The 18,012-nt window shown below is 42.3% G+C and overlaps 1 protein-coding gene across 1 annotated transcript in view; it reads right to left on the bottom strand.

Annotated features, from left to right (window-relative positions):
• Positions 1 to 16,955, bottom strand: part of adam19a (ADAM metallopeptidase domain 19a) — a 154,662-nt gene extending 137,707 nt beyond the window's left edge. Inside the window, exon 1 of the mRNA XM_065950792.1 lies at positions 16,749 to 16,955. Coding sequence (XP_065806864.1) covers positions 16,749 to 16,878 — 130 coding nt within the window. The 5' untranslated portion in view covers positions 16,879 to 16,955. The remainder of the gene's footprint in view (positions 1 to 16,748) is intronic.
• Between the last annotated feature and the right edge of the window lie 1,057 nt (positions 16,956 to 18,012).

An 18,012-nucleotide genomic window follows, 5' to 3' on the forward strand; every position in this document is an offset into this window, starting at 1 on the left:
AAATGTACAAAGAAATGACATCATATATTACAAATCTCCCCCCACCCCCTAGAGCACATAAATGTATTAAAGTGCATATGTGCAAACATCAGGATGAAAAAAAAAGGTTTTTCTGTTGTTTAACACAAGTCAAAGCTCGGATGTGGATATTATTTATTCACAGTCATGTCCCCTTTATACAACAAGCTAACGAGCGCTTTTGAGCGAGAAAAGTGAGTGTCAGTGTCGTGTAGAGCGCCCTCCTTCCTCTTTCCTCATCCGTCTACGCGAGCGACAGAGAGGAGAATAGTCGGGGTAAAAATCGGGCTTTATCAGGATGTGAAACCATTAGTGAACATGAATAAAGTTATAATGACATCATGCATATTTAATGAAAGCCTATAATTGAGATAATCTGACACAGCGTGGTGTTTGTTCACGAGGAGGCATTTACTCTCTGAATGTAATACCATGCTTTTAAATGAGTTTCAAATGGCTTTTACTGTTTCAACTAACAGATGTGAGGCAGTGACGAGTGATTGTTAAAGGATATTTATCGTCTGACTTCTCAAAGCATCGCTTGTGTCTCGTCTTCTGTCTGCGTCGTTATACACACGACATCATGTCTGCAGAGTTCTGAGATCAGAGGTGCAAAGACGCATGTTCCAGTCAATGAGAGGAAACGAAACCGAACATGAGCGAAGTGTGAAAATCTTGCAGGTACAGCATCAGAATGAGAGCACGACCTATAGAGAAGTGATGACAGGTAGTGATGATGAATAAAGAACAGATGAGATTAATGAGCTTGTCTTCCTATAGGAGTAACTGGAGAGTTCACTTTTAATTGCTGAAAGGTTTCTGACTTATTTTCACCTCAGCTACCAGCAAAGAAAACAGAGAAACTTTGAATAACTCACTGGGTCCGACGATATGGAGGTTTTGTGACCGATACCGATATCAGGTAGAGAAAAAAATCAGATACCGATATATAGGCCGATATCTTTCTTAGATCGATCTTCGATCTGTAGATATAGAGATAGATATACATATTTATTGAGTTGATCCCTCAGTTATCAAACACTTGTGGAAAAGATTTATAATAAAGACAAGATGGTCACTCACTGGAAATTAACTGAGCATGTACGTACATCAACATATATGAACACAAGAGCAGGAAGAGCTGGCTCGCAGGTGTCGTCTCATTAATTTCCGCCCTGAAAACCCGTTTGATTCAAGTTCAACATTTTTCACTGAAGCCAGAGTCGCCTGAGTCACTTCTTATGAACACATCCAGTGCAGACACTCTGTCCTTGTTTCACTTTCTCTCTTTGTTTAGTCATCAGATGCCCTGTCCTTCGCTTGGCCTCACACACACACACACCTCACACACTCTCTTCTTCTCTTTTGTATTTACTCTCTCTCTCTCCCTCTGCCCCTCGGGGACTCTGAGAAACATCAAGAGAGAAATCCAGAGGATTCAGGCTCACACCCGCCGCTCGCCCCGGAGAGCTATCACTGCAGGGTGCTGGGGGGGAAAAACAATGTGAGGCGTGATCTATATCAGACAGCTACTCCAGCGGGGGAGAGAGAGGAGAGAGAGAGAAAGAGGGGAGGAATAATACACTGCAAATACTTTATCTTGTTGAGGAATGACTGTGTGGATTCTCTTTGTAGAAGGAGCGGAGGGAGGGCTCTCCGGGGAGACAAACACAGAAGGAGATAAAGGAGTTCTTTCAATGGAGGGGGCAATCAGCCGCTCAGTGTTATCGCAGTCAAACAGGGGCTTTGTTTCCTATCCTGATCAATATACACATTCATAAAGATATTTCATCTAATAAAGCCGACTGTATGGAGAGAATCCTCATGACTAGCTCAGCGTAAAAGTGCAAGATGGTTCAATCTTTAATTTTATTTTAAAGCTGTTTTCTTTACGATTTAAACGACTGAATAATCAGCATTTCTGAGAGTGTAATCATCGAGTCGGTTTGTTTGGAAGAGGAGGAGACCTCCGTGAATAATTTGGCTCGTGATAAAAAATCTCAATAGCTCATTATTTTACGAAAACTCCAGAAAATCTTCACCTAGAAACAATCTGAGTGGTGCTGACGTGCTGGTTATTAACCTGAAAATGCTTTATTTAATAAGCATAGCTCAGATTAATGCAACATTTATTGGTTACACCATACACAACGTATTTGTGATTCTTTGAGTTAGATTCAGACTTTTGCAACGTTGGGGTTGGCGAACGAGGGTGCACGAAGCCGTAACGGACAGGAGTGGACACGCAATGCACACGTATCTGGTGGAAGTTTGGGGCTGTTTAACGCCTATCTTCAAAACTGGAACTATTATGTTTCAGGTATGTCTACAATGAATCCAAACAGAGCAACATCATGTTAGGAGTTCCACAAGGCTCAAATCTAGGGCCTCCGTTATTCATCTTGTGCAGGCTTTAATTGGTCCATTTTGCAAGTTTTTTGCTTTTACATCAACCTAATCTAACCAGATTTCTTTAAATTTCTCAATCGTCCATGGAATCTAAACCAGTTGTGAACATTACAAATTTGAATTGGTAAATTTATTCCCATTTAAACATATTGAATTTTTTAGTATGAGATCAATGTGGAAATTTTCTCATGGAAATCTTCATTAAGGCTGTACTCAACTCAACACATTTATGATACTGGTGTCAGACTTTAACTAGTCTTAATAACACAAGTGAGGGAGCACAGAGGGGAGGGGTGGGTGTAGACAGAGCACTGAAGGAAATCTACTTTTAAAATCATGCTAGTTTTGGAGAATTACCAACCATGCCTTTAATTTCTATCACAGTTCTGCAAAACATTTGTTGAAGTTAACTTGATTCTACTTCTGTCTGTCCTTATGCAAACTCTGACGACAGACGCCGATAGCTCCGTCCTGTTTACATTCTGACTGCTTTACTTTTCAATATCACATATGCTCAGTCCTTCTCCAGATGTGCTTCTTCTTCTTCGTCTTTCCCCTCGAGGCTAATGCCCGCTAAGGAGCTACAGAGATGGCATCGTGCACGCTTTCCCAGCCGTCGAGAGCCAGATTTAATACTAAGATATAATGCATTTTTCCTTTTAATTTATGGTGCTTTAATTCACTTTTGGGACTTGGTGAAACTGGGAATAGCGGTGGAAAGTTAGTAGGATGGTAAAGCGGAGATAAAGTTACACAGAGAGACGGGAGAGAAGATTTTACTCTCTGAGAAACTTGTTCACAACTCCTGCAGCACAAACATCAAGCAGGAAAAGTTGGCTTTCACTGGACTCTTCATTCTAATGCAACAGACAGCCTCATTAAAAAAAGAAACCCTGCACAAAGTAGGAGCTCGTTTTTGTGATCTTTGTCTTCTGAAGCGTGAGCCAAGGGGGCGATGAGAACAACAACGGTCTCAGCAAGAGCCAATCATCAAACTCTACTGTCATATCCAATCAGTGACCATCCAGGTCTTCCATAACCGGGTTGTGTAATTTTCTCTCTCTCTCTCTCTCTCTCTCTCTCTCTCTCTCTGTGTGTGTGGATTGATATTTCTACCAATATTTAAACACGCTTTCATAGAGGTTCGACTTCTTCTGCTTTCCTTAGCACACAGAGAATTTCAGCATTTCAATTATCATCATGAATAAAAGATCATCATTGTACAGAGGAAAATCTCAAACGGAAAGATATCATTAACATTTAGAGAGTTAGAAAACAGCAGAGAGCCTCAGATCATGATTTCAGGATCATTTGGCCTCACATTTGATAAATTACAGTTTTATCTGTTCTCATTAAGGTTCTAGATGATTATTTTTGTCTTTATTCAGACTGAATCTCTGCCATCTTTTGCACAGTTCACTATACAATGGTACGATTAACATTTTAGCATATTGCAGCTTCTAGATTCAGAGGTGTGAACGTTTTAATCAAACTCATTAAATCATGAAAGTCAAATCACAATCAAACTGACGGTTATTTGGGGAATGAAGATTATCAAATACCTGCTGAACGTCGCCAACAATGCTCCACCAGAGCAGACTGCAACTCACCGTTCAATAAAAGGAGAAGAAGAAGAAGAGGCTTCTAAATATCTGGTAAGCACACAACCGCCCTGTTAGATTAAAGACAGCTCGACCCTGTCAATTTCCGTGCACTAAAGAGGTCTCCACGATATGAGAAAAATATCAGATGTGCAGCTGTGTTTCAGTTTTGCAATAACGAGATTAATTGGGATAAATAAACAAATATTAAAGAGTACATATAAGCTATAACTCAAACATATTATGACTTTCTTTCTTTGGGTTTGAACATGTCGCTCCCTGAATCTACCCTGAATCCAGAAAGGAATATTTTCAGGACTAAACTGGCACCAGGTGGCAACTTCTAGTGTTGAAAAACGAACCCAATGGAGAAGTGCAAAAAGCAACGTTTTGCTTTTTTTTGCCTTTATATCAACCTAATCTAACCAGATGTCTTTAGATTTCCCAATTGTCCATTGACTCTTAACTAAACTCTAACTTCAATTTCGTTTACATTGATGTAACACATATAAAATCTAATTCTCAACAAAACACAAGCTGGAACCAACTACGAGTAGGAACAAATATGACTTATTAAAACATTTACTTTCTGGTGGTTTTCTTTTTCTTTTGGGGCGTTCAATGGGATGAGTCAAGGACTGTAGACAAAACTTAACTACTTAATCAGGTTTCAGTACTCAAGTTTTAGTCACACAAAGAATCCAAGAATTCAGGTTCATGCTTTGACAAAGTTGTCACAATTTAATTTCCATCAGTTCAAATTCTTCCACGAGTCATTTCTCATATCTTGCTCAGAATAAAAAACCTTCCACAAACACACAGACACCAGTTCTCAGGACTTATGCCATGACTTTGTTCAAAATAAAACCATTCTGTTGCAAAACTGTGAGGCAGAACTTGAACAAACTTCCAAACATTTCCTAATTTTACCCTTTTTAAAAGGTTCAACCTTATTAAGGAACATTAAATCTCTGATATGTCGGACAAAATATAATGTCATTTAACTCCCTAATGGCAGCTCTCCATGTTCAGTTTCATTATTCTTGAGGGGCATTTTTGTTGGGACACCGGCCCACAGTATACCCGCTTCTTATGATTCCATTACAAACAGTAAAAGCTGCATAAAAATCAATAGTCCCCTGAACACATCACTTAGGCTATCAACATGTTTAAGTATCGACTCCAGAAAACACTGCTGTGCTGTCATTCTCCCAAAGTGACGTTCAAATTTAAAAGCAAAATGGCTTCTTAAATATTCCACAGAGAGGCTTTCTTGTTCATTCCTCTAGTTACACTCTGTCTCCATCTGAGATTCTGTCATTAAAAATTCATGATGAAGTCTACAGTATGTTGTTCACTTAATGTCTGGGTGTCAAATAAAGTAGAATACAAAGGCACACAATGTTTTAGCCAGGAAATATTGATTATTCTTCTCCTGTGGGGGAAAAGTTATGTTGAGGAAAGTTTCATCCAGCGAGCAGCAGGAGAGCGACGAGTGTTTAATGAGTAATGAGTAAAGATGAGAAACCAAAAGGAAACCAAAAGAAAAACATTGAAGTATACAAGAAGAGTTCTGCAGGTTTTATGTTATCTTTAGCTCGCCAAAGACAGCTTCTCCATCCTTCTGACATTTCCAGTAAAAGATAAACTTTGTACGACACTGATAACAGTCCATATGTGCTCCAGCAATTTAAGGGGAACTCAGGTATTTCTCAACCTAGGCCTTGGATAAATATTTAAAGGGGACATAATTTCCACTTTCACAGTTTTTTTAATATATATGTTGTCTACTGACCCACAAAATGTGAAATAAACCCATCCAGTCCTTTGTTTGTGGTCTGCATAAGTCTTACAACACAGAGATAAATGCTCTGTTTCAAATTTGCTCTCTTGTGATGTCACAGTGGGATTCTGGTAAAACGATCCCCTCCCCTCCCCTGGTATCTCCACCCATGGACTCCACCCCGAGCCTACATCAAAAGTTTGCGCAGGTCGGCCATTTTTATTCTCGGAAACATAATGCAGCAGGTTCATTAGAGCACGGAGATGGTAGAGGTGGCGTGCAGACAGTCTATGGTTGTGCAGCGATCACAGGGAATAAACATCACCACCCCCTCCCACTCGCTCCAGGTGAATTCTCCTGATTATATCCTGCTGCGTTCTCACATCAGCTCACTCTGACTTAACGCAGAACATTTACTAGGGGACTGTCAGTAAAAAGTTTGGGGAAAGTCGAGGGGAAAAATGTATCTGTGTTTGCATTGTTTTCAGGAGTTTTGTGCAAATGTGAAAGCACTAAATGACCATTTGGTAGAACAGGTTTTTGCAGCAATAGATCGCTCCAGCCTGCAGGATCTAGACATGCTGTAATGATTGCAACAGACATGGAAGTCACCTGATCAAAGTGCGTTTTTTTTTGTTGTTGACAGGCTCAGATTGTTGTTCTGTGTCTCCAGTGTCTGACAGCATTAAAGAAAGGATCCCTGCAGAGTGAGACATTTTTTTACCAGAAAGATCTGTTCAATCGTTCTTAATATTGCGGCTTAAGTTGGAGTCAAAGTGTGTTTGTCTGCGTTCAAACATGAAGCTCATCATGAAGAATTCAGGATGTTTTCAGGAGTTTAGTGCAAGTGGAAATAAAGCAAAAGACTGACATCAAAGATGAAACCTCATTGTAGGAGCCATTTTGTGTTTATTGTTGGCATGTTTTATAATTAGATTTATCTGAATATATTATTTTCCACGAGGGACACTGAATGCACAGGGGCGTGTATATATAGTAGCACAGGTGACAGGAAAGGGAAGGCACAGGTAGGGGGAGCACAGACAGTTCTCACCAGACCGGCATTCATGTTTCAGACCAGCACTCAGACAAACTACAATTCATTCATTCTACTGGCTACGCTTCACTGGAAATGTTTTTTCTTCTCATATCTCCATCAAGTCACTTCAATAAACCTTCAACTCAACTTTAATAACGGCTGGAAAATCATTGTTTGCATCTGTGTTCACCCCTACCTGTGTGTTAATGGCAATAATTGGAGCAAAGGAAAATTGCCATTACACTCATCATTCAGCTGATCTTTAATGTCCAGGAGACAATGTTCATTTACGATCGTGCTTGTCAAACATTAAAAGTCATTTCTAAGATCTCTGTGACGTTGACAGCTTGCCGTGCAGTTACACCCGGAGTTCTTTGTGTACAATGACTCAGCTGAAAAACATCCGTTAAAAAACTCTGCTTCACATCCTCTCGGGTTCCTCCCCACTGATGATTTAAAACCTCATATCAGCAGACGTCCCCAGAGATGGCCTCACATTTCTTTTCCCGTAGAACGCAGAAATTAGGGACAAAAGCACACGGGGGGGGTTTCAATCAGAACTGGAACATTAACTATGAATGTGAGAGTGCAGCAAAGTAAGACACTGATTCAGCCTAAATCAAAGGACAGTGGGTTTAAGAAGACCCTGGGGTCCCGGTGACAGCTGCAGGCGGGATGCTGCGGCTCTGATGAACTCTCCACGTCGCAGCCAAATCCTCCCATAAACAGCTTACTCTTACACTTCCTATATCCTAAATCCCTGCAGACTCCATCACTTCACCTCGCCCTTCATCACTTTCTCTCTCAGTTCAAGTATTCCTGAGCTCGTCCCCGTCTTAATGACTCACTCACTTCTCTCTCTTTCTCTCTCTCTCTCTCTCTCTCTCTTCCCTCGCTCGGCTGGAGTGGAGGGACGGATCAGTGTGAGAGCTCTCTGGAGGGGAAAGTGGTTCCCTATCTGTGCACTGATGATTGTTAGAGGCTGCGTTCACCTTCCCTCACACCTGGCAGACTTTCAGAGTGTGTGTGTGTGTGTGTGAGTGAGAGACGGAATAATAACCAGATCCAATGATACGCCGCAAACCATCCCCGCTCTTCCTGAAAAGCAGGAACATTTACATATAAATAAGTGTGGGTTTCACTCGTCTTTATCTGCGAGTGATTCGACACAGCAGTCATTCAAACGTGCTCTGAACACCTACTTTAGACGAGCCGCTCCCGGTCTTATGAGAAATTAGGTTCCTCTTGTTGGATGTTCTCACTTTGTATTCATGTCAGAGGGGGAAATAACAAAAGCGTTTTCAGCGGTTAACGTGGGGAAAATGTTTTATAATCATTTCACCAAACAACAAATGGAAATAAGCGACAGACCTGCCTCACAAAGACAGAAGGAGGTGTTCTGTACCAGCATGAGCAGCAAGTCGGTTTCACATGAAAATATTGAGATAACTTCAAGAGGACTGCTCTGGATATCCTCCTGATCTGGTTGTCCACACATGCACCTCATAGCAGGAGACTATCCCTGTCAGACAGAAGGGGGCGTGGCCTCCTGAGGTAAGACGTGACTTAAAAAAAACGACGCAGAAGAAGTAACAGAGCCCTCTATACGACGCTATAATGAGAATATGTGTCTTTCTATCAATGCTATGTGTAGTTGAACAGAATCTGAATTGAGACATTATCTGAAGCAATATCGCGCTCTCCTACAGTCGAGTCCAGCTGTTTGTCATTTTTAAATCGAGTGTCCTGCATGGAGGTTGATATGTTCTTATGATTTATTATTTATTATTTTTAGTCGCTTTTTAAAAACTGGAGGCAAACTTTGGCAGAACACGAGGAAATCCCCTTGTGCAAAAGAAGTGGTTACTTGTTATGAAGCTTGCAGAAATAATTAGAGAACTAAAAATAACTCGGGCTCAGATAAACCCAACATGGCTCATTACAAACTTTTAAAGTATTACTTAGGAAAACAAGAATGTACAAATGATGATTGATTGATGATCAGTACATTTTATGGGTTACAAACCTAAAAACTAGCACGCCGTTACAGAAATTGCAGCGATGCATACAAATCACGGGGTGCAGACATGGAGGCGTCCTCGTCACTAGAAGTGAAACATGATGTCTCTTTTCTTTCACAAACTGTCTCAGGCTGAGAAAGCACATATCAGTTTAGCCGTAACAGAGTTGACATTGATTGGCTAAGGCTGATGAAATCTGCTGGTATGCAGGTGATCTTTATCGTTTGGATGGGCTAATGAATCAGCTCTGTGTTGATCAAATCAGCAGAGAGAGAGATTTGAGGTTTGATAAGAGATCAGCAGTCAGTCAGAGACGTAAAATAAAGCTTCCAAACATTCCCCTCAATTAATCCATTCAAAGATCTTATTTCAAGCTAAAGTCAAACAGAGTCTTTCAAATGACACAATCTAGAAGCTCCATTACATAAGAAACTCTTTAAAAGAACCTTCTTCCTGTGTAGCTTCATTGAGGTCTAGTTTCCACTTACTTACATTAGCAGCAGCTGTGTGTTAGAAGAAGAGCGTGTCTGTGCTCATGTGTTAGTGACTCCAACATGTGACGATACAGATTTGGATGCAAACTGCATTCCTCCGAGCTGAGCTGCACTTGAGTCATGTCGTGTTTGTATAGTCACAAGTGTGTCTCGTCCTTCGGGGGGGGGGAGATAATCAAACCATTCATGTGTGCAGCAGGGAGGGGTCACCGTCGCTGCAACAACAGTTAGGCTGAGGGAAATGTTCTCCACTCAGAGCCGATCCGAGCAAACAGTCTTTATTTTAAAGCAACATCAGGGATTTTAATATTTACCACCTGAGTCATGTGAGGGATGATTTTTTACGGTTCCACACAAAGACACAAGCCTGCACATTCATTTAAAAGAGGGCGATCCATTTTACATTTAGAGCTAGCTTTCTGAGCTAAGCATTAGCTACTTCCTCGGGCTAACGTTAGCTACAGCTGGTAGGCAGCTGCTAGCTTGCCGTTGTGTATCGCTGGGACCAAAATTAAAATTCATCAAATAATGTTTAAATGTTTGATTAGAAAGCCTTCTGGTCTCCTCCCTTTGGAGGTCTGCCGGGCACGTCTATAAGGAGGAGACCCCAAAGTAGACATAGAACACGCTGGAGGACTAACGTATCCCTTCTGGGTTGGGGACGGATCGGGATCTCCCAGGTGGTGCTAGAAAACGTCGCTGGGGAGAGGGAGGTCTGAGGCAACCTGCCTAGCCTGCTGGTCGTCTTGGTCTCAGACTGGGTGGACTCTGGATTTGGTGAAATCAAGACAGGTTAAGACCACCGATTGGCTATTCTTCCATGTAATTTCTGTGATCAGAAGAAAAAACACCTCTTTCTATAAGAACAAATGTTTTTTATTAATTTGTAGTTTGATTTTTATCCCCCAGTTACGACCTACAACCTTCCCGGTGTAACGGTCTTAGTTAGTGACACGCCCCCTACACACAAGATGATGATTTTTCAGAGATATTTACGGTCTTGGTCTTCTCTCGGTGTCGCCCTGCCTTGGTCTTGGTCTTGGTTTTGACTGTGTCTCGATCCCTAAATGTCTTGTTCTTGGTACGGTCTCAGTGCACTCTGGTCTCGGTAATTGTGGTCTTGACTACAACACTAGTACAACACGATGATTTCACTTATATTTTTTAAAGTAGTAAAAAATAAACTCGGCAAGTTAAAAGTGTTTGAAATACAAACGATGCAGATTATGAAACAGATGGAGGTTTAAAGCTAAAAACAAACTGACGATCCTGTCGGTTGTGTAACAGTTTTAAGAGCGTCTGACTCCTTCCCTCGGCTCGTTATCTGTTTTGGACGAGAGCCTCTTTTCTCTGGTCATAATAAAAGGGGTTACACCGTCCACGCTTTGTCGTAAAAGTAGACACACTCACACTCCATGCAGGCGTGCAGCATGATAGCATTAACCTGTAACACAAACACGGCGCTGGATGGCCGCCCCTCACCTACACACTGCAGACCTGCCGAGCACAAACACAACACTTGGAAAATGAATAATGACTCAAAGGAGCCCACACAGCAGACCGGAGAGGACCTCGTGCTGGATTACTGTGGGTGTTACAAATTTAAAAAAATCTGATTTCAAACAAAATCCTCTTCACAAGTTCAGCCTCACCGCTGGAGGACGAGCCGGTGTGAAAAGGTGAGCGAGGAGCAGCCGGGGAACGTGTAGCTAATGAAACTCTGCCTGTTTGGAGGTCGAACAGTTCTGCCGACTGCGCTGCCCGTCACTGCACCCCCCGCGTCCCCCCCCCCCCCCCCCCACCCCCACCCCTCTGAAACAACAGCCCACGCTTTCAAGAGCTCTCAAATCATCGCATACAGATTCCTCTGGACTCGGAGAACAGGACCTGCATTGCTAAAGCATGTGCAGCACAGGCCCGGGGCAGCCTTGCCGCCTGCTAAATGGGCCATGTTGGACGCCGATATTCCAGAGAGAAGTGCTGAACGAGGAGTTTGTTTGAATCCCAGCAGAGGAAAAAAAAAAAAAAGCATTAGGAAGTTTTTAAATGTGTTGATTAGAAGCTGGAGATCAGTGAGGAAACATTGATTACAGCACGCTATGTGGAGGGAGCTGCAGGGCGAGAACTTGTACAAACCTTCACATGAACACAACTGATCGATAAACCTGACTTCACATTACAGTAGAAACAGCAGCAGGCGGCTGTGACTCTTCTTAAAGGTCAGGAAATCAGGTTATAGAGAGTGCAGAACATTAACTGTCAGACATATTATCTGCAGACTTTATACTGCTAGATTGAAGAACAAATGACCTGAAGGCTTCTTTATGCTAGACATCCCAGAATGCAATGCTCTAAGTTTAAAGGTGCAGAAGTGTTTAGCAGCCCTACACCCGTCAGTGAGGGCGAGGGGGCAGATTCTAACCTGGACCGCCCACTTGGAGGACTACAGCCTCCTTTAATCTGATGCACGCACTAACCACAAGGCTACTGGCGCCCATCAGGTGATGATGTCACAGTGAGCAGGTCATCATCACATCAGAGGTCATAACAGCTGATCAGGTGAAGATGAGGTCAATAAAGGTCGTGTGAGGAACATTCAGGTTCTGCTAAATGTTGCTGAATTATAATTTTTTTTTTTAAAGATTATTTTTTGGGCTTTTGTGCCTTTAATAGAGAGATAGAGATAATGACATGCGAGAAAGGAGCCACAGGCTGGATTTGAACCTGGACCGCTCGCTTGAAAGACTACAGCCTCCATACATGGGGCGCGCGCACTAACCACTGCGCCACCAGCGCCCCAAATTTTGCTGAATTTGTCCTGCACACGTGTAAGTCGTATTTTATGACAAAACAATTAGCGTTTTATCGACCTGGACGGTTATCGGGGGGCTGATATTCAGCGTTTGGTCGATTATCTGTAACGGTGTTTAATGTTTGATCGTCGATCAAATTTATGAATTTTAAAGTTGCGCTACTTTGGCTCCACTGAAGGTGTGTCTCTTGCTCTGGGTCTGTTTTCACTCACCACTCTGGGGCACCCGAAGCCCCGCCCACAACACTACCTGATTGGCTAGATGGCACACGAATAATAGCCAATTAACACCGTAGCCTTGGAGCCTCTGACATGCACAGAGAGGACTCTTACTGTATCTCCTTCGAGGCGATAAACTCTGTTGTTTAGAGGTTTTTAAAGACGCAGAGGTCAGGTATATTTGTCGACATGTCAGGGGCGTTTTTTGTGTGTTTAACCCGAACACAACATACACAAAGAAGACAAGAGCAGATGATATCATTACAGCAGAGACATATTAAAAACTCATCATCAACACCTCCAGATCTCAGCGCCCACATTTTACTACTCGTTGGTTTTAAGAGTTGCACGGGAGCGAGAGCATGTGTGAATGTGTGAGCGAGGATCATGGTTAGATACAAAATGCTTTGATCTCAGAAATCCTTCATCCATCACGACCTCGGCCATTTTTAAAGAACCTAAACCTCGCACTCAGTGAAGCGTAAACAGGAAGCTGCACAGGAGCAGAAGAAGGAGGATATTGAAATAATACATATTTAATGTAGTTTTACACGACACATATCTTATCATTTCATTCACGTAGCTGCAGCTTTGTGGCAGTCTCGCTTAAGTGTATGCTTTGCATATATCTAAGACCAAACTTCTCAGATATGTGAGTATGAATATTGCATGTCGCATACAGAACAATAAACGGTAAAAACACAGAAAACTAACTTATAATGTGCCTGTTTCCAAACAAAGATATTTTGACTGTAAGTGTCTGCAGCTGTGTGAAGTAATGATGAAAACATCCAGACATAAGCAGCCGATAACAGAGTGATGATGTGACGGTGGATGATTGTGTTTCTGCTGACGGCTGCAGACGGCTCCACCGGTTTTTAATTTGCACAAAATCATCACTTTCCTGATGAGTGTCTTGTTTTGTTGGAGGATGTTTTTAAATGTTGGAAGCAGCCACACACAAAAAAAGAGCCAATTATCACGGTTTAGTTTGGAGTGTTTGTTTTGCCAGTTATGATCTGCAGCCTATTAACTGGTGCATTACAGGTGGAGAAGATGCTGCAGGAAGGAAGAGAATGCTGATGCACATAATAGATGGAGATGGAGGAGGAGGAAGAGACGGAGGAGGAAGAGACGGAGGAGAAGGAGGAGGAGATGAAGGAAGAGAGTGTTGAGAGAGTGTGACATGTGGTGGTTTTATAAATTGAATACATGTGGCTCTAATAAAAGCTGCTTACTCGCCGTCTGTGCTCCGTAATAAAAGAACAAATTATGTGTTTCTGTCCAAAGACTGAGACTGCAATCTAAACCTAAAAAACATTAAAAATATAAACATGAAGAGAACATGTGAAATAAAGTTGTAAAGGTCAATCAGTGAGATGTGTAGTGGGCCGTCTATGGACACACACCTTTACACTGAGACACAGCAGTGAGCCAACTCATAGTATTTAAAAATTCTAATAATTGTTTTTTTTCATGTAAAATGTCTCAAACATTTTGCTGATATCCACTCATTGATCAGAAAACTATTCCAGGCGTTCAAGTGAAGCATGAAGAACTATTTCTAACACGGTTAAAGCATCGTATGGATTCCTGCAGAGCCTGAAACTGAATATGTACCCGCCTCAGAGCAGATTTTTGACCTTCTGCAGGTGGGAGGCTAAAGTGACTGCTGCAGGACATAAACTAACTCTACTGGATAAAAGAAGCATCTTTTGATTCCTGACTGACAAAGTAACTCTGGCTGGGAACGAGGATGCATTTGTAGACCAGATGATGTAATTCCACCCAGATGTTGCTGGAAGCGGATAAGACCTCATGATTGGACCTCCAAAATCGAATCATGCATCTTTGAGTCTAAGAGGACTTTTGTGCCAATTTTGAAGCCATACCCTCGAGGATATCCTGAGAAAGTCAGAAACGACCTGACAACACAGTTTCAATTCTCTCTGTGGACAAACTACTCCAATGCCACCAAACTCCACGGACAAACTTTTAGTTTCGAACTACAATTCATTTATCAGACGCTTTTATCCAAAGTGAAGTACATCAGAGAGTAAGACAAACACAAGCGAGGATCTAGAGAGGAGGAGACAACAACAGGAAGTGAAAACAGACAGCTTTAAGTCTGATGGGACACACAGGTGCTGACAGGAAGTGACCAGAGGAAGAACACGACATTGACAGCTGTTCCTCTGAGTTCTAATCAGCATCAAAACCATCCTGAAGAACATCCTCATCATCATCATGAAGGTCTTAGGTGTTCATAAAGAGCTGGGTCTTTAGCTTTTTCTTAAAGGTGCAGAGGGACTCTGCAGATCGAATGGAGTTTGGTAGTTTGTTCCACCACCGGGGGGCGACAGAGGAGAAGAGTCTAGTTTGAGACTTAGGGCCCTGTTGTGAAGGTTGAATCAGATGCCTTTCATTGGCAGAGCGTAGTGGGCGGGAGGGAGTGTAGACCGCTTTGAGGTGTGTGTGAACAACCGGATCACGGGGATTTCTAGGAGAGTCCTCCTGAAATAAGGAGCGCGTGTGTAAACAGCTATTTAGACCCTAAAATATAAAATACCAGATTAACCCTTTCAGTCTGGACTTGTTGCTCTTGTACTGGACTGACGGTAAAGGGTGGTCTCGCTGTGTGTTGACCTTTGTACAGGAAACACACACTCCAACATGTGCTGTTGACAACATTAACTGCAAACATCTCTTTTGAAAGGAGGGTTTTGTTCGAGTCTTGTTGCCTCCGAGAGTTTCAGTCCACATGACCGTGCAGCGTGCAGGGTGATGATACATCTTCATACCACTGCCCATCACACAGGCTGACCTTTCATCTGCCCGTCTGACGGTCGAGGAGGCTGCTCAATATATTCAATTAAAAGTTCATTTCCTCTCATTTCTAATACAGACTGCTGCCAGAAGTCGAGCCAAGACAAGCACTGGGAGGAATCAGGAATTTAAACACTGTTGTGGTTTCAACCAGAAAGTCCACAAAAAAAAAAGAAAAAAAAGGATTTCTGTGACATAATCGTCTGAAATCTGGGTAACTCTACTGTACTTCTGTTCTCCTCTGAACTGATGCCTTTTATGGACACAAGCACAAAGAGGATGGAGCTGATTCTGCTGTATGGCTGGAAAATAAAACATCTGTACTCAACACTGTAAGCGTTCAAACGTATGGTTCAAACCAATATCAAACTCACTTTAAGTACAATACAAAACTTTACATGACCATACATTTATGTTTGAACATGCAGTGAAAAGCCATGCTTCTTGGATTGAGGAAAATGTAAACGAATTACACCTGAATCCATCGTCATTTAATCTTATTTTACACACAGGAGCATTAAAACGCGCTATAAATCATGCTAATCCTTGTTTTTAGAATAAATAACCAACTCTATTCCAATCGGCTCGATGGCTAAATCTCCATAGTGCCTGTGTCTCCTCTTTTCCTCCTTGAATCCCACCACTAACTGTCCTAAATGTATTTTGCAGCCAAATTGCTAGTTTTTTAAATGGAATTTGGCGCAGGCGGCTCAATCCAAATAAAACTGTGATTAGTTGAAGACGCCCTTGTTTAAAAAGATGGACCTAAACACACCTTTCTAATTATTCCTTGCATACAATGAAAACATGCTGAACTTGTTTTTTTTAGCACATTTAGTGAATTCTGTTAATTTCGGCTTGACGTCAATGACACAAAACTGACAAAAATAACAGAGCTGTCACCTTATTCCCACTTTCAATCCCTCAGATGACTTTACACATCTGGAAACTGAAAAAATCCACGCTGTCTCGCATACAAACCACAAGAAAACACACGAATGTTGCTTTTTGTAAAATATAATGTACTTTGCACATTTCGGCTTGATATCCTCAGACCAAACTGAAAACATTGTGTCACCTTATTCCCCCCCCCCGATGACTGTATATTGTCGGGGAGTAACCGCGGACCCGGTGAGGAAAGCAGAGATGTTATCACTCTGTTATTCTTTGCCTTTTTGGATGCAGTCAATGGAAATGATAAGAATTAAATCATAAGGTTCAGGAAAGCTGTTATGAGTCATGTGTGCTTTGTGTTTTTGCCTGATAAGCGACGCGCCGTTAAATTGCCAGATTTTTAAATGGGATTCGGCGTGCGCAGCGCTCTTTGGAAAACAGCTAATTACGGCATGAAAAAGTTTCACCGCCATGTCAACACTCATCCACCGCCTTAAATAAAACCTGTCTGAACATTTAAGACACTTAAAAGCTTTAATACATGCGTGTGTGTTGGGTTTTGGCGCTTCTACACGCAACTGGTAGATGCCAGAAGAAGTTTTACGCTGAAGCACGTCGGCTCTTTTCTTTACCTTGTTCTCCGGTGTCTCCGCTGCCTCGGACCAGTCCGCCGTTCAGCAACAGAAAAGAGAGAAAAACGAGCAAACGTCCACATGTTGCCGGTGATATTTGGGCATTTTTCTGCCTGTGTTTACTGTACATCCCTGTGACCCTCGGTACCGCCGACCGTCCTCCCTTTCCTCGCCGTTGTTCAACTCTGCCTCCCTCTCCGACTCCTCCGAGCGTCAAACTCCGATGAGTACGGAGCTCCACCCCCGGTCTGAACCGTCAAAATAAAACCCCCTGTCTGTGTTCACACCATTTACTTAAAGTGGAGATAGCATGTATGCAAGAGCACCCTAAACCTACATTATTTCTAATGGCCAGCAGGAGGAGACACCAGATGTTAAAAAAGCATTATTCTATAGAAGTCTATGAGGAAACAAGCAAACTTTCACTTCATTTATTCTTTCAGTTAACATCGTCCTAATGAGTTTCTGGGTCACAATCAATGTGTCCAAGTCCTCTAAAATACAGCATGATGATTATTTGATAAATGATGGTCCCTTTTAGATGAAAGAGAAAATTAAGTAGGAAAGGATTAAGGGGAGAGAGCAACTTTTTGATCCATTTGATGTCACCCTTGGCAACCAGCATGAAACCAAAACAGCCTTTGTTTGGCCACACCTCCTCCATTCTGAAGCCTCCGCTCTCCTCCAGAGAACACCCCTCTCCACTCACGGAGTTGTCATATGTAACGCACCATAATTAATCATGATTGTCAGAGTAGAGGAGAAAGGGGAGAGGAATCGAGAAAGGGGAGAGGAATCGAAAAGAAAGTGTAATGGTTTGTCAGGAGGTTTAAAACCCGCCTCAGCTCCAGCTCTCAGCCTGTCGTTAGGTTGACTGAAAGTTAGACTGAGACAGCATTTCCAGCAAGGAGACCACCATCGATGGGACTCCAGCGCCCCCTGCAGGAGCAGACGGGTGACGTCACTCAGACTTCGTCCAGTAATACTTACAGTCTATGACTTTGGTTAGCAGAAGGGACGTGGCGTCAGGTTGGTAACCTTCTGAGCATGTTTTGGCTCCGATGACGTCACCACCGCAGTATGTCAGTTCCCCCCACACAGAGGGATTTGTTGTCACCTTTGTACAACGGACGAGACGATATTATACTAAAGCATTAAACTCTCGGCGCTCTGACATCCCAGCTTCTTACCATCAAGTGAATGCACCACAATGAACTATCTGCATTTTCTTAGAGGAAAACACGAACTGTGATGAAAATGAACA

This window comes from Labrus bergylta, chromosome 22 (genome assembly GCF_963930695.1).
Source record: "Labrus bergylta chromosome 22, fLabBer1.1, whole genome shotgun sequence".
NCBI lineage: Eukaryota > Metazoa > Chordata > Actinopteri > Labriformes > Labridae > Labrus > Labrus bergylta.